This window comes from Phaethon lepturus, unplaced genomic scaffold (assembly GCF_000687285.1).
Source record: "Phaethon lepturus isolate BGI_N335 unplaced genomic scaffold, ASM68728v1 scaffold7187, whole genome shotgun sequence".
Classification (NCBI taxonomy): domain Eukaryota; kingdom Metazoa; phylum Chordata; class Aves; order Phaethontiformes; family Phaethontidae; genus Phaethon; species Phaethon lepturus.
This window is the reverse complement of record NW_010552443.1, coordinates 66,609-80,424: the sequence shown is the minus strand read 5'-3', so window position 1 is coordinate 80,424 and position 13,816 is coordinate 66,609. Positions and strand designations below refer to the sequence as shown.

The 13,816-nt window shown below is 37.2% G+C and overlaps 1 protein-coding gene across 1 annotated transcript in view; it reads right to left on the bottom strand.

Annotated features, from left to right (window-relative positions):
- Positions 1–2,035: 2,035 nt before the first annotated feature.
- Positions 2,036–13,816, bottom strand: part of FAT1 (FAT atypical cadherin 1) — a 76,563-nt gene continuing 64,782 nt past the window's right edge. Inside the window, exons 18-28 of the mRNA XM_010291208.1 lie at positions 12,899–13,700; positions 11,846–11,977; positions 11,576–11,733; positions 10,480–10,942; positions 9,797–9,950; positions 9,442–9,552; positions 8,587–9,227; positions 8,210–8,341; positions 6,124–6,183; positions 3,620–3,655; positions 2,036–2,661 (exon numbers count right to left, since the gene is read on the bottom strand). Coding sequence (XP_010289510.1) covers positions 2,036–2,661; positions 3,620–3,655; positions 6,124–6,183; positions 8,210–8,341; positions 8,587–9,227; positions 9,442–9,552; positions 9,797–9,950; positions 10,480–10,942; positions 11,576–11,733; positions 11,846–11,977; positions 12,899–13,700 — 3,315 coding nt within the window. The remainder of the gene's footprint in view (positions 2,662–3,619; positions 3,656–6,123; positions 6,184–8,209; positions 8,342–8,586; positions 9,228–9,441; positions 9,553–9,796; positions 9,951–10,479; positions 10,943–11,575; positions 11,734–11,845; positions 11,978–12,898; positions 13,701–13,816) is intronic.

Sequence of the window (13,816 nt, the reverse complement as noted above, 5' to 3'; positions counted from 1 at the left end):
AAGTGCATCATACCCTCTACTTGCAGTTCTGCAAGGTTCTTTTAGAGCTGTTAAATAAGAAAACGCTAACACTGGGTCCAATTTTACAAAATGCTCTTTTCATTATCAGGATTAATAGTGCAGCTTACAGCCAGAACATGTTTTCAAACCCATTGACTTCAGCCTTTTTACATACAGTGTGATGATATTACCTGCATCTGGGCAAGCTAACACTGAGGAATGGCTGTGTTGTGGCTCTTGGCTCTGTCCTGTAATGCATCTCTCTCTTTCTGTTACACAGCTGCCAGGCTGGGAGTTTTTCTGTGTTTTGCATAGTGCTCCAAATACAAATGCAGTACCCTGTTCCCCCAGATGGTGGAAGGCCTAGGCTTAGCTCTTGTGCCTGAGAGAATCCACTATTGTACCTTTCCTGGCTACAGAATTTTATGAGACAGTAAAAAAAAAAAAGGAGGTAGATCTGAAAGGATTGCAGGCTACACTAAGAATTCACTAATGTGCTAGGAAATCTGTTCTGAACTTAAAATTGTCCTTCATGCAAAAGGCAGAAGACAATTATCATCTTCCTTTAGCATATACATCAGGGCAAATTTATGCTAGAGAACTTGTTCTTGCCCACTTAAAAAAGCAGCTGGATAATATACAGACAAACTCTATCCCGTCTTGACTTCTTTAAGGTAAACTTCTAGTGTGAACTTAATGCAAGAAACTGCAACTGAAATATAATTGCATAAAAACCCTGATGTATTTATCACAAACTCAGAAATTTCATCACGCAAGTGCACAATCTAGGGACAACTATTCATGAAAATAACTATTCATGTGATTAAGAGAAACAGCTTTAAAGAGCTTAGGGTTTTTTCTGTGTATATTTTCTGGAGTCCAGAAAAAATACTCAGTAATCTACATAGCTGATATTATATGTTTAAAGAAAAATGCAAACTACTGAGAAGGCTACTGAAGTTTGATACCCATCAATCTTTATTCATACTGGCCCGATTACTTTTTAAAACACCATTAAGTAGACACACACTGCCATCTAGTGAGCATCTCTAACATAGCTGCAGTTTGAGTTCTGAGGAGAGGAAAATGTGTTGCTTGGAGCAAGTAACTTAATACAGTACAAAACATATACAGACTTAAAAATGCTGCACTGAATGCTTTGTCAATTGTATATTATATAATAGAGATACACAAAGCAAAGCTAAAGTATTTTATTAATAATTTATTGTCAGTAAGAAAGACTGGCTAATGGTAATTTTCAGTAAAAACCTTTACAAGACCATTGGATCACAAATATACAGACACTATAAAAACTGTGTCATGGTGGTTTTGGTTCTAAACTGGTATGTAGAAGGTCCCCAACACACTTTCCAAGAAGGGAAAAAATGTTTACAGTTCTAAAATACAGCAACCCATTTAAGACATTTCCATGTAGCTGACCCAGAAAAACAGCAGACCTAACCTATGTACAATAGGAATTGTGTGAATGTTTAGTTTTTTTATAATGAAATGTCAAACCTTAGTTTTCAGGGGAATACATACAGTGATGCCCTGATTATAAGTCAGGGTGCTAGTTTTTAATGGCACACTAACACCACTTGTTTCAGTGGAAAACAAATTCACAAAATATCTACAAAATCTAGTTAAAACTATTAAAATCAAAACTGTACATAAAATTTACAAAAAGTAGGAGAAAATTAATTGCATTAGAACTATATAAATATATGCATCATGCTAACATGGAAAAGTGGTATGTGATTTTTTTAACATAGACATGTAAGTACAAAAAGGATGTTCAGAAATGGCACAGCCAATGGAAATCTCAGAACTGTCCAATTACAGTAGGTCAGGAAATGGAAATAGGAGGCTGATTTAGTGAAATGAACTGCATGATCCAATGCTGCCATGCCAGTTTAGCTCACTGAAACAAAAGCATTCACTGTGGCTAGGAAAAAGAAAAAAAAGAAAAAAGCTCTTCAAAGTTGTTCTAGAATTGATAAAGTTTGTTAGAGTCCAGGCACTTTTGTTGAGCGTGTCAGACTTCTGTATGTTGCTGGGAATCAAGTGGAGGAATTTTCACATCTTCAAAATGACCATCATCTCCACTCTCATAGTCACTCATCATGACTTCAGACTCCATTTCACAGCATGCTGACACATCAGAGCATGAAGCTGTGGAAGCATACACAGACATGGACATGTTGTCTACAGTGGGTGCTTCAAAGTCTCTATTGTACCCTAACGTGTAAGGAGCATAAGGTTCTCTGTAACTGTTGTTGACACCACTGGCTGTGGTCTGTGGTTCTGACATGTCTGCAGGATAGTGATGGGGAAGGTACTGATTAAGATTAAATCTCTGCCTGCTTCTTGTAGAAGAACCCAAACTACCTATGGCTGGCATGTCTCTGGGTGGCTGTATTGACTCAAACTGGTCACTGTATTCAGGTGGTAATGGTGGAAGCTCATCAGGTGCAGGGAAGTCATCAGGTGGAGGTGGAAAATCACTTTCTATGTCATAACCACCAGGGTAATAGTCTGTATCAATGGCATTTGGATCTGTGTAGAGGGGAGCTGATTCCTCAACCACTTCGTAATTTGGATACTCTTGGATACCTGGCAACTGAACACTTGGCATCCAGTCTGATGTATCCCAGTGATAACCTGAAAAGTTAATTTAAAAAAAAAAGTAGTATTAGTATCTTGTCTTCAAGTCAGTCTGAACTGCAAAATCAACACGTGTATTAAGAAAATGCAATCACTGTGATTAGGACACTACTTGTTAATTAGAGAGCAGTTTGCCCTGGTTCCACAAGACATTCAACACAACACAACTTTATTACAACTTTACATTATGCCATGCATTAGATATTGTGTCATTCACACTTGAACTTTTACATTTTCTCAGACATCTCACCCAACATGGGAAGAGCTGTAGGTCACCTATGGAACATGCTGTCATAATACATAATGGTATAAAATTGTTCACTGGATAGCAAAGAACCAACAGCCTCCCTGGTGCAGCTAAATTCTTAATTATTTTTGAGTAATTACAGTTAGGGTGATAACAGCTGCCCACTTTTTCTTAAGCTTATATAAACCATGCTTTTCTTACATAAAAGAAGTAATTTTTAATTGGTAAAGTATCCAGATTTCTAACTGGTAAAGTATCCAGACCATTTAAAGTAACTTTACCCCTTAACTGAATAGTGAAGTTAATTTCACAAAAATGCTGTTAGCTCCACAGAAGCTGCCACACCTCTGATAAAAATCTTTGACTATTAGTAAAGACATTCCACATTCAAATACAAGAACAAAACAGGAAAAATCAAGACTAATCATGCACAAATGACTAAACTTGATCCTCTCTTGCAAACTCCCCTTGAATAAGTTTGTATTCATCTTCTGGAAACTAGATGTAAGCCTAATCTCATTAAAAATTCTTTTTTTCATCTGAACACCAAAAAGTGAAACAATACAGAATTGTAATAAGGTACAAATCTAGTAAAGAATAATCACTGCAGACAAATGCACAGCAAGCAACTGACAGTAAGTCTGTGTTAAAACCAGGTATTAAAAGAAGTATTTTGGTGAACATCAATGAACTGCATGCAGAAGTCACCTCTTGAATTGCTGAGGTCAGGAACAGCAAAAGATTCTTTAGGTGGCAGAATGAGAAGAAAAAGGAGAAAACATCTGTAGTTAGGAATCAAATAGTGGAACCAATGTGCAGACAAACAATGACTGTCACTATGATCATGCTGCTTTTGTCCAGTTTACTTAGCAGTACTTTTTTTATCTCCTGGGTTCCTTCTTTGTTAGGCTTGAACTGCAGCATAGCTACTGAATTCATGTACAGCCCACCTGGGGCACAGCTGTGTAGTGGCAAAATCTGCAGTCTGTAGTTTGCCGAAATCCTCATATCAGTAGATTTAGGATTTCTGCTAAAAAAGGTAACAAAACTTGGTCTGATTTTTTTCTCCCCATGTATCCCCCCTTGTTTTCTGACACAGGACTGCATCTATTAGCACTTACGCTTTCAAGTATCTCATGCAAAGATGGGAACTCTCCCTTCGGTATCTAGCTTCCATGCACTGGGAGACCTGCCTCCCTTTGTACAGCAATCCCAACAACTCACACTCAGCAGAGAACTGTCCCGTGTTAGCTGACAAATTTTAAACCTTCCTCCCTATAGGAATCTATAGTCCCTGTTCAGGTGTGTAAGGACAGGCAATGCCTATCCGAGTACTGGAATCTTCTCCTAATAATTGATGCTTTTATCTGTTGTTGAAAGACTAGAGACACGGAGCTTGACTTGGCGGGGAGGGAGCGTCCTTATTTTGAGCTTGACTAGTCCAGACAAGAAAAATACTGTCCACACTAAAAGAGGTATCAGTCTGAGATCTCAGACTCTTAAAACATCTCTGGCCTCAGCTCCAGGAGAAGGTTCTGACCACTAGTCTTCTTAGAAAATGACATTCTCCATTTTTTTCTAGGGAAACTGGGTGCAAAACTAAAGCCAGCAAGCAGACTGTGTGTGGCCTTATGATTTAGAGCCCTTTTACCAAGAATGGGTAATTTACCTCCTCTTCTGAGGCAAAGACCCTCTTACATAAAATACAGAAACACAAACTAGAACCTGATGTGCCATCTTTCTAGGTGAGAATCTGCAAGATTGGAGCTATGTTTCCTCTTTAACTCAGCATTGTTGATTTACATGTTGCTACAACCTTTCCTGAGGAGCAGTGCAGACAACGCAGGCCTATAACTGTCCTAGGATGAGCCTAGCTACATACAGTTGATGCTTCCAGAATACCTGTTGGACAGAACACTGTCTGGAGACTAAAGGAAAAGACCATCTGTCCCAAACTTGACCTTGCTGAATGCTTCAGCAAGAATCTCTACTGCTCAGACTGGCATCCTCCTAAGCATGCTCAAAAGCAGAACTCTTTACCCGAGATGCTTTTTTGAAAGGAGGAATGCTATTAACAGTAGAAAATCTGAATAAGTTATTAAATATTTTGCCTCTTGTCTTATAATTCTCCCTTTCATAAGTACCACACAGTTTTTTAGCACTGAGGACTCTGGCCTATAGGTACACATTAATGAAATACTCTCATGTAATTAGAAATCCTTGCACTTGTCTACTTTTTTGTGTGTGCATACATTAGACCGGATGTACTTCAAATAACAAACCCAACACAATCTTTAGCTACTATAATTAATTTTATGTTTTTAAATGGCTTCATTTTAAGTAGTACTTAATAAAAAAGTAGGGTTTCCTACTCTGTATTAAGAAATAGGAAACATACACTGTGGATGTTATTTCCAAAATAATCTCTGCAGACTCATGGCCATGGAGTGAATTATTTGCATATTACCAGAACTTAGAGAATTTTAAAGTCAATTAAGAAAATAGCGTTTGTGTAGACTCACTGGCTCCTTTCTACTACTGTTATTTTGTAAAGAGTTTGTGTTTTCCAGAGTGGTCATTTCTTAAATGTTAGCAGAAAAGAAATAGAATTCCATTAATTGTCTACTTCGCCTCTTTCTAACTTCCAAATAAGGTACACACAAGTGTACACACAAACATACCTTTTAGATACTGATGTAAGGCTGGGTAGTAACTACTTAAACTGATGAGGATGCGTACGCCTGTATACCTCAACTGCATACTAGAGATAAGTTTTTTCTGCTGGCATGACTGATCTGACAACCAGGGAAGCGAGTACTGGTGTCAGACTACTCCCATTCTGCTCAGCTGGACAAGGTGCCAACAGATGTGGGTGGGAAAAAAAAAGAAGTGAGGGCTGCTGCTTTAACTGCCTTTGATGCGGGATGCTCTGCTGGGAGCTTTAGTGCCAATATTTTCAGAAGAGAGTATGCACCAAGATCTTTTTATGCCAATACTTTTTTTTCCAAAAAATCACACTTTGAAACCTGTCCACAGGGTAGCTACAGCATACACATGGAAATATACAATATAAATATATCCTTTACTAAAACTTATCATCAAGTCCAAGTAAATAATATTTTATAACTCCCATCTGCTAGGACTACATTACTAGAAGACAAACGTGCATTATTCTGCCAAAGCAGTAAATAAATATGAAAACATGTATATACCTTCTTTTTCCACCGAGTCAACAACAGCATTGACAAGGTGTATTACAGTCACTACGGAAGCTTGTAAAAGGTATAAAAGGAGCAAATTAAAACAAACCTATAGTTAGTATCACTTTAAGCAGCATACAAATATACAAAAAAAACCAGTGTAGAATTGCAGTTCATTACTATTTTACAGAGCAACATTATTGGTGTAGATATAAATTTACTCTCGATCTAGAAAGCAGTTGCATCTAATACATAAAATACATCTCTAAACATGAATTTTATTCTTGATAAACATGGAAAAATAGTTGTAACTACTGAAGCAAATTCTACATGAGCACAAAGCTGCTTTAGTTTTGTCAGAATTTCTGAAATGTTGCCTAAACATACAATTTGCATAATATTTCATCTAGATAGCAATAAACTAGGCCTTTCTAAAGGCTTGTGTTGGATGAATTAAGACTATTGCATTAAGCTTCCCTTTTTGGACTGCAAACTACATTTTTTCTCCCTCAATGGAAGACCAGGGGAAGAAATTTTCACTAAAATGAACTAAAATGCTAGAATACAAAAAATATCTAGTGCAAACTTCTGCTGCCGGCCTACTTAAGTTGTGTGTGAATAATGGTATCGCAGTAGTAGTACCATATTCAGGTTGTGACATTCTTATTTAAGAACAACCAAAATGAATGTATTTTTTATGTCTTCCCTTTGCCAAGATACTTTTGGAAGAGAGAAGGATTTACTCTTAAAGGGTAGGATGGGGTAAGCACATGCAATTTGTTTGCATGGCTCAGGGATTAAATTTCAAAGTAATAAATTCAAAGTCTACCAAAAAGGAAGGAAGGAACAAATCTATGATGCTACAGCTATTTCTCTTAAAATGATGTATTAATGAGTAATCAATACATGACAAGAAATGTGAGTAAGTATATGAAATATATGGGATGGAGAGGAAGGGAGAACATGTACTGCACAACACTTAATACCACAGGAAGAAAGTTGGTATCAGGTCTACTGATAAAGTGATGAGTACTTCAAGCATACCATTTTACTTTCACCAATCATTAACACAGATGTTTCTTTTCATGCTGTTAAGAACAAATCACTCAACTTCATTGAGAAGCAGAATGTTCTTTATTCCTAAGCTAAAGGAATTTCAAATTCTTTTTACTGTACAGAGACAAAAGCAGAAATTGGAATAAAGAATCAAAACACCTTAACTTAGTGAATTAAGTTGTAAGACAACTGTGGCTTTGTCCAATTAGTCTGAATTAGTTTCTGAATACATAGATGCATTCATATCAACTGTAAAAGCATCTGTCATCACAATGGAAATGTAAAAGACTTCCAATTAATAATAATAAACCCCACAATACAGATGTTGATTATGTTTTGAAGGACAGGAGTTGTGATAAAAATATTTGTAGTTTTATATTGGCTTTTTTCAATGTTTGAAAATTTTTAATGTATTTATTTTAATCATGGTGAAAGCCAAATATACTGTTCTACTATAACAAAATTCCTTTTTGTGCAGCTTCCTTCATTACTAAAGTAATCAAACTTACAAGCAGTCCCTTAAACTCTGCTCTCACTCAGAACTGATCTGATCCATATGGGAGCTGAGGTCGCAGCAAGAAAAAGAGAAGGAAACAAATGAAACTGTAACACCAGAAAGCTTTTTATTGAGAGCTGAACTTCAAGTGAATGTTGTATTTGTGCCGAGGCCATTTTTTAAATTTACTATATCCTTGTATAAGGTGATAACTAACAATGACCTAGAAAAGTTTCTCACTCTCTTAACACCTTTTAAACACAAGGCTCTGAACACCTTGTGCTGCATTTTCACTGTTAATATTCTAACAACAAAATGATTATATATAATTTTAAGGTAATTAACACAAGGTGTAAGATAGGCAAAATACTTTAAAAAAATCAACATATCTGGGTATTAGCATAAGTAAATACAGATATATATTAAATAAGCTATTATTTAATATATATTTGATATATGTAAGTCCTGTTGATACTAAGAGATACAGATGCAAAGACAGAACAAATGAATGTAAGCGGCAATATAGAATGATTGTATTTTCCATACCATTGTCATCACATGATTCAGACTGGAAGGAGCTGAGAGACTGGACTTCAGACATGCTTTCTCTAGCACTGTAAGGATGGGAGTTCTTTTCATCCAGAGGCTTTTTTGAAAGGCAGGGGTCAAGATCTACTACTTTAGCTGAAAGAAAAAGTTTCAAGTGAGACTATTAGCAGATTCTAGATTAAAGAGTCAATAAAGTTTAAGGCTGAGATGCACACATTTTTACAAAACTTAATAAAGCATGAAGCCCGATCAAACTCAAAACCCAGTGAAGTCATAAAGCCTTTTGTACCCTAACGGGCATAGACAGAGACCTTGCACTCATATTGAAATGGCACCGGTACACAGCTGTAACAGAAAAGTAATAAAATAAGAACATTTCTTACTGTCATAGTCAAAATCCCAGCTGGGTTTCTGTATTGAATCGCTGTCTGAAGGAGAGTTAGAGGGAGGTGGAGGTGGCAAATTTGGTGCTACACTACAAACAGCTACAGCTTTCCGGTGACCGTGTACAGAATCTGGGTTAAAAGTACTAAACTCGGGGTGCTCGGGGATGGCAGACCCCTCAAAAGAATTCCTGTCAAGATTGTTCCTGGAGTCGCTCGGAATGCTTGGAGTGTACGAAATGGGACGAACAGGAACCTGTGGTGGGATGTCAGAATAGATGTTCTTATTCAATTTTGCATCAAAATAAGGTCTTTGCAAGAAAGCTGTTGTAGCTCCCAGTTGCTTGTCTTCAGGTTCTGGCTGGTGCTTCTTCTTTCTACTAATCACTTTGCGGCAAACAACAAAAATCACAACTAACAAGAATATTCCTGCGATGAAAACAATAATCCCAATCACTTCAGCTAAACTAATGTTCCAAGATGTTGAAACATATTTGTTAAGAACAATGTCTGTGCAGTGTTTTCCTCCAAATCCACGGCTACAGTTGCAGTGATATGAACCATAAGTATTCTCACAAAGGGCACCATTAAGACACGGGTTTTCTACACATTCATCAATATCAGTGAGGCACCTACCAGAAAGGGAGCAGAGAAATGATGGTTAGTTTACATCAGAAGTCTTTGTTGTAGTCTCCTTGTTCTCAACAATTCTAGATATATTTAATATACAGTATTGTACACTACCAGGCAATTTGCTATTTTAGCAACATTTCAGATTTCAACTAATTTGAACTGTTAATTGTTAAGTAACAGTTAAAAACTCAATATATGTGGAACACTACCTACCTTTCTCCACGAAAGCCTGCTTCACACTCACAAACAGGGCCATCCAAACTGTCAATACACTTGCCACTGTTTTTACAAGGATTGTCTTTGCAATATGGACCCAACTGGCACCTGCAAAAGCAAACAAAAAAAGTGGTGGGGGGGAAAGCATGAACGAACCATTACCTTACTGCAAGTGAGTATATAGTGTGGGATTCAGGGCTGTAACATAGGGGCTGGCATTAGCTTCAACTACCTCCAGTGGGTTTCAAAGAGCTTTAAGTAGGAAACAGATAAAAAAGGAAATGGAAAAAGTGTTACATTTATAGCCTATTCCCTAAGGGGTTAATTGGTACAATAAACCATACAAACATACCTTTGGCCTGTGTATTGTCCACGGCACTGGCAGATAAAATCATCACTGACTGGGATGCAAGTACCACCATACAGGCAGGGGTTGGAAGCACAGGGGTTGACACTTACATCACAGTGAGTTCCCATAAACAAAGGTGCACACTTGCAGTAGTAACCTGAAATCAAATACAGTCTTTTTGAAAGACATGTGGCTTTACTGCATTTTAGACAAAATCCTGCTCAGCTACAGATTTAAGATAAAATCCTCCCTGCCCACCTACCTGTTCAAAGAGAGAGAGGATGGGAAGAAATAGAAATATTTGTGTCAAAAGATGAATGAAAGCCTAACAGTAAGGTTTTTCTTGAATATGATTGAAGGGTAACTTCCATTTCTCTCACAAAACTCAAGCTTGACACAATTTCAGAATTTTTAGAGGAAACTCTAAGGTGGGCAGGTAAGAGGACAGACCTCAGGTCTTGACACAGACTATTAATCAGACACTTTGTCTATTTCATATCTCAAGGAGTTGAATCTAGAACACATGCAGACACAGCCCTCCTACCTGCTCAACAACCTCAATTACACAGCCTTCTACAACTCTCCGGAAAAGCAAGAATTATTCACAAAGTTGTTTTGCCATTCAAGGCAGGGAAGTGGAAAAGCAGTTTTGAAAACTAACAGCAGAAGAATATAGCACAGCTTACCTCCATTTGACAGTGCATTGCAGATGCCTCCATTCTGACATGGGCTGCTTGAACAACCTTCTGTGGTAGTCAGTAAGCATCCAGGAGTCACATCTACAGATTCTTCCATGTGTGCATAATTTCGTGGCTTACTGTTTAGGGGAAGCTCTTGTCCATTAAGTACAATAGAATCCATACAGCCTCTGAAACCATTGCTAACTTGAGGACTTCTACCATGTCTTGTACCTTGCTGCCGAATATGACCACCAAAAAACACATGATTATCTAGGTTTAGTGTCCTAAGTGTACCAGGAGCAGTACCAGATGCAGTATGCACCCTATCCAGAACCAGTCTTGCATAATTTCCGTCCACTTCAAGAGATACTGAATGCCACTGGCCATCATTAATCTGAATGCTCTGAACGGAGACAATCCCAGGTCCACTGCCACAATCAAATTTATATTGCAACCTTCCATGGTGAATCTAAAGAGGAAAGCCACAACATCAACAAAAGGTCTTAAACAGTATAAAGTATTGATGCCTATAAAAGTTTGTTTGCTGGAGCGACAGGATGATGGTGACATTCATAAAAGGCAGTTTAACAACATTGTATTCCAACAGTTGCAGTTTTTGTGATACATTTTATATGGTTCTTTTAATTAAAATGCATGCTTTGTACATTTTCTTCTCTAGTAAAGAGGTCACAGATCATCCTCAAAAGATTACAATACTTCAAGATCTTTCATCTTGTGCCTTAAGTGACTTTTTCTGTATGGACTTAATGAATATTATAAGCAAATAAAAAAAATTTGCAACAGCAAATTAAAGTTACTTAAAATAGATAATTCCAGTTTTAAAAAATTAAAGTTACTTAAATTCCAGTTTTTAAAAAATTTGGTTTATTTTTAAAACGTTTAAACTAATTCCTTTTACACATTAAAAAAATTCTGCACAAGTTTGTCACCTGGATGTATAGCACACTCTACCTTGAAGGCAATTCTCAATTATAACAACTCTACAAAGATGTTATGATTCAATCTTTTAATTTGGCACAAAAAATAGTAAGAAGATGGTAAGAAGAAAAGAGGAGATATGCACTAGGAGATTTTAATATACCTCTAAGATGCTGTAGTCTGTTCCTCGAGCATACATAACAACTGCATGAGCAGAGTAGGTTCTAAGTCTCATTGTCAGCTTCATTTCCTCTTTGTTCTCATTTTCCATGAGACGGTATTTCACATAGCTGCTCCCAGTAAATGTCACAGCAGAGCCAGCTGATGCTTAGGAATACAGAAAAGCATAAAATGTATTAACACAGGACTGGAATAAAATTTGTGTTTGGGAAGTAATATGGTTTTATGCAGAGATTTTGAGTTAATTTCTTACCAGGACACTGTCCAGCTTGGCTGTCTTGGCAAACACAGGTGTATTTTCCTTCCTTTGGATCTCCTAAACACTCGGTACCTTCAGGGCATGGGTTTCCTTCACACACACTGTTCACCAGGGGGCATTTCCCTTCTGTAAAATGAAATACATTATTTCTCTTCTGTTGGTGCTAATGGTATTTTGTGAAAAGGGACACTTAAGTACAGTAGCTGAAGGCAACCCAAATGATATTCCTATCAGACAAGGCAGTGAAGTAACATTTATGGGACATGACTGGCACAAACACAGACTATACAACTGGTATATATAGTGTCTGATGGTCATAGTTATCTTGATTACTCAAATCAATTCAACTGGTAAAATTTGGAAACTTGTGTGGTGGTTTAAGGTTTACCATTACTATCACGTACCATGGACAGAGTGGGCTGTGGACAGCAGGAGAATAATGTGTCTGCACTTGAGACAGAAAAGAAACAGGCTTTAAATATTTACTTAAGATGTGTAAGTTCACCCAGCAACATTAAGTTGTCATTTTAAAAAGCAATGTTGTTTTCCTCAGAGCTAAAGACAAATTAATCTTCTGTTATAAATCTGTATACTTATATGTATCTTAATGAATATTTATTTCCCAGTTCACCCTGCCATTCCCAGCCAAGTCTGGAAATTGTGTGGGCTGTTCCTCTAAACAGAAACCAGGAAGTACTCAGGTGCTTTGCAAGAACTAACCTTCATGCATACAAGACTGAAAATGGCAGGCAATTTACAACAGGCAACAAAAAAAGGACCTTGTTTCATAAAATGGAAAATGAAGGTGTAACTATACAAAAAAAAAAATCCCTTCCCATAAGCTTATATCATGTAAACTCTTAAAATGAGGTAACAAGACACGAAAGAATTACTCCTACTCTGAACACAATTAAGCAAATGTTGCAGTGAGGGTTACAGGGCATTCTTAATCTTGTCCTGTAATATAAATTTTCCCCTGTAGATTATGACTGTTCAAAACCAGAACAATCTTTTCAAGGATATTGTTTTCCTTATTGCTCTTCTTACCTTTACAAAGACAAACTGCTGTTCTGTGATGACGGGGAGTGACAAAACTCAACCTGGCTGTGCTGTGGGTTGACATGATGTTCTCATCCACTGTTACTTTTTCTTCACAAAATTTCAAAGGACAGTCTAGGCCTGCACAAAGCTTATGGAAAACATCAATTATCCGGACACCTAAAATTTCCTCTAGGTCAGGCACAGAAGAGTTTATCTTGTGGAGCAAAATTCTCATTGGGTGCTGAGAGTTACCAGACTTTTCAATATTCAGGAGGACGTCAAGATTTGAAGGAGGATCAGAAGGCTGCAAACTAACAATCTGGATGTCATTTCTCCTCACACCCAAGATGTTTCTTAAAGCTCTTTGAAAATTGCGCCAGTAATCACCAATGAATTCTTCAGGGGCAAGGTTTGCAAAGCGTATTGCAATGCTGTGATTTAGTAAATCTTGTGTGATTTGTCTGATGTGTACAGTAATATCAGCTGCAGTTGTAAATTTTCCATCTGTAACAGTGACATTTAGGAGGTACTGTCCTACGTCTAACCTTTTATGTGCTATTATTTTGCCACCGGTACTGGAAACTGAGAACAAGGATTCCATTTTGGGGTCCAGACTGTATGTCAAAGTATCGTAAACATCTTGATCGGTTGCATGAATTTTTCCAATGACACCACCTGAATATTCTTCCCCGAAGGCTGTGATAAAGATTTCTAGAGGCAGAATTGCTGGAGAATAAATGCTTTCCTCAATAACTCTAATATCAATGTAAGTCAAAGATGACAACGGTGGTTTTCCATTATCTGCCACCTAAAGGAAGATGAGGATAGAGTTAGATTTTTGCTTTATCTCAAATTCTACTGCAGATATTTGTACTGTATACTGTAGACTTGTATTTTTCTACCAAAAAAAAAGTCGCTACAGGA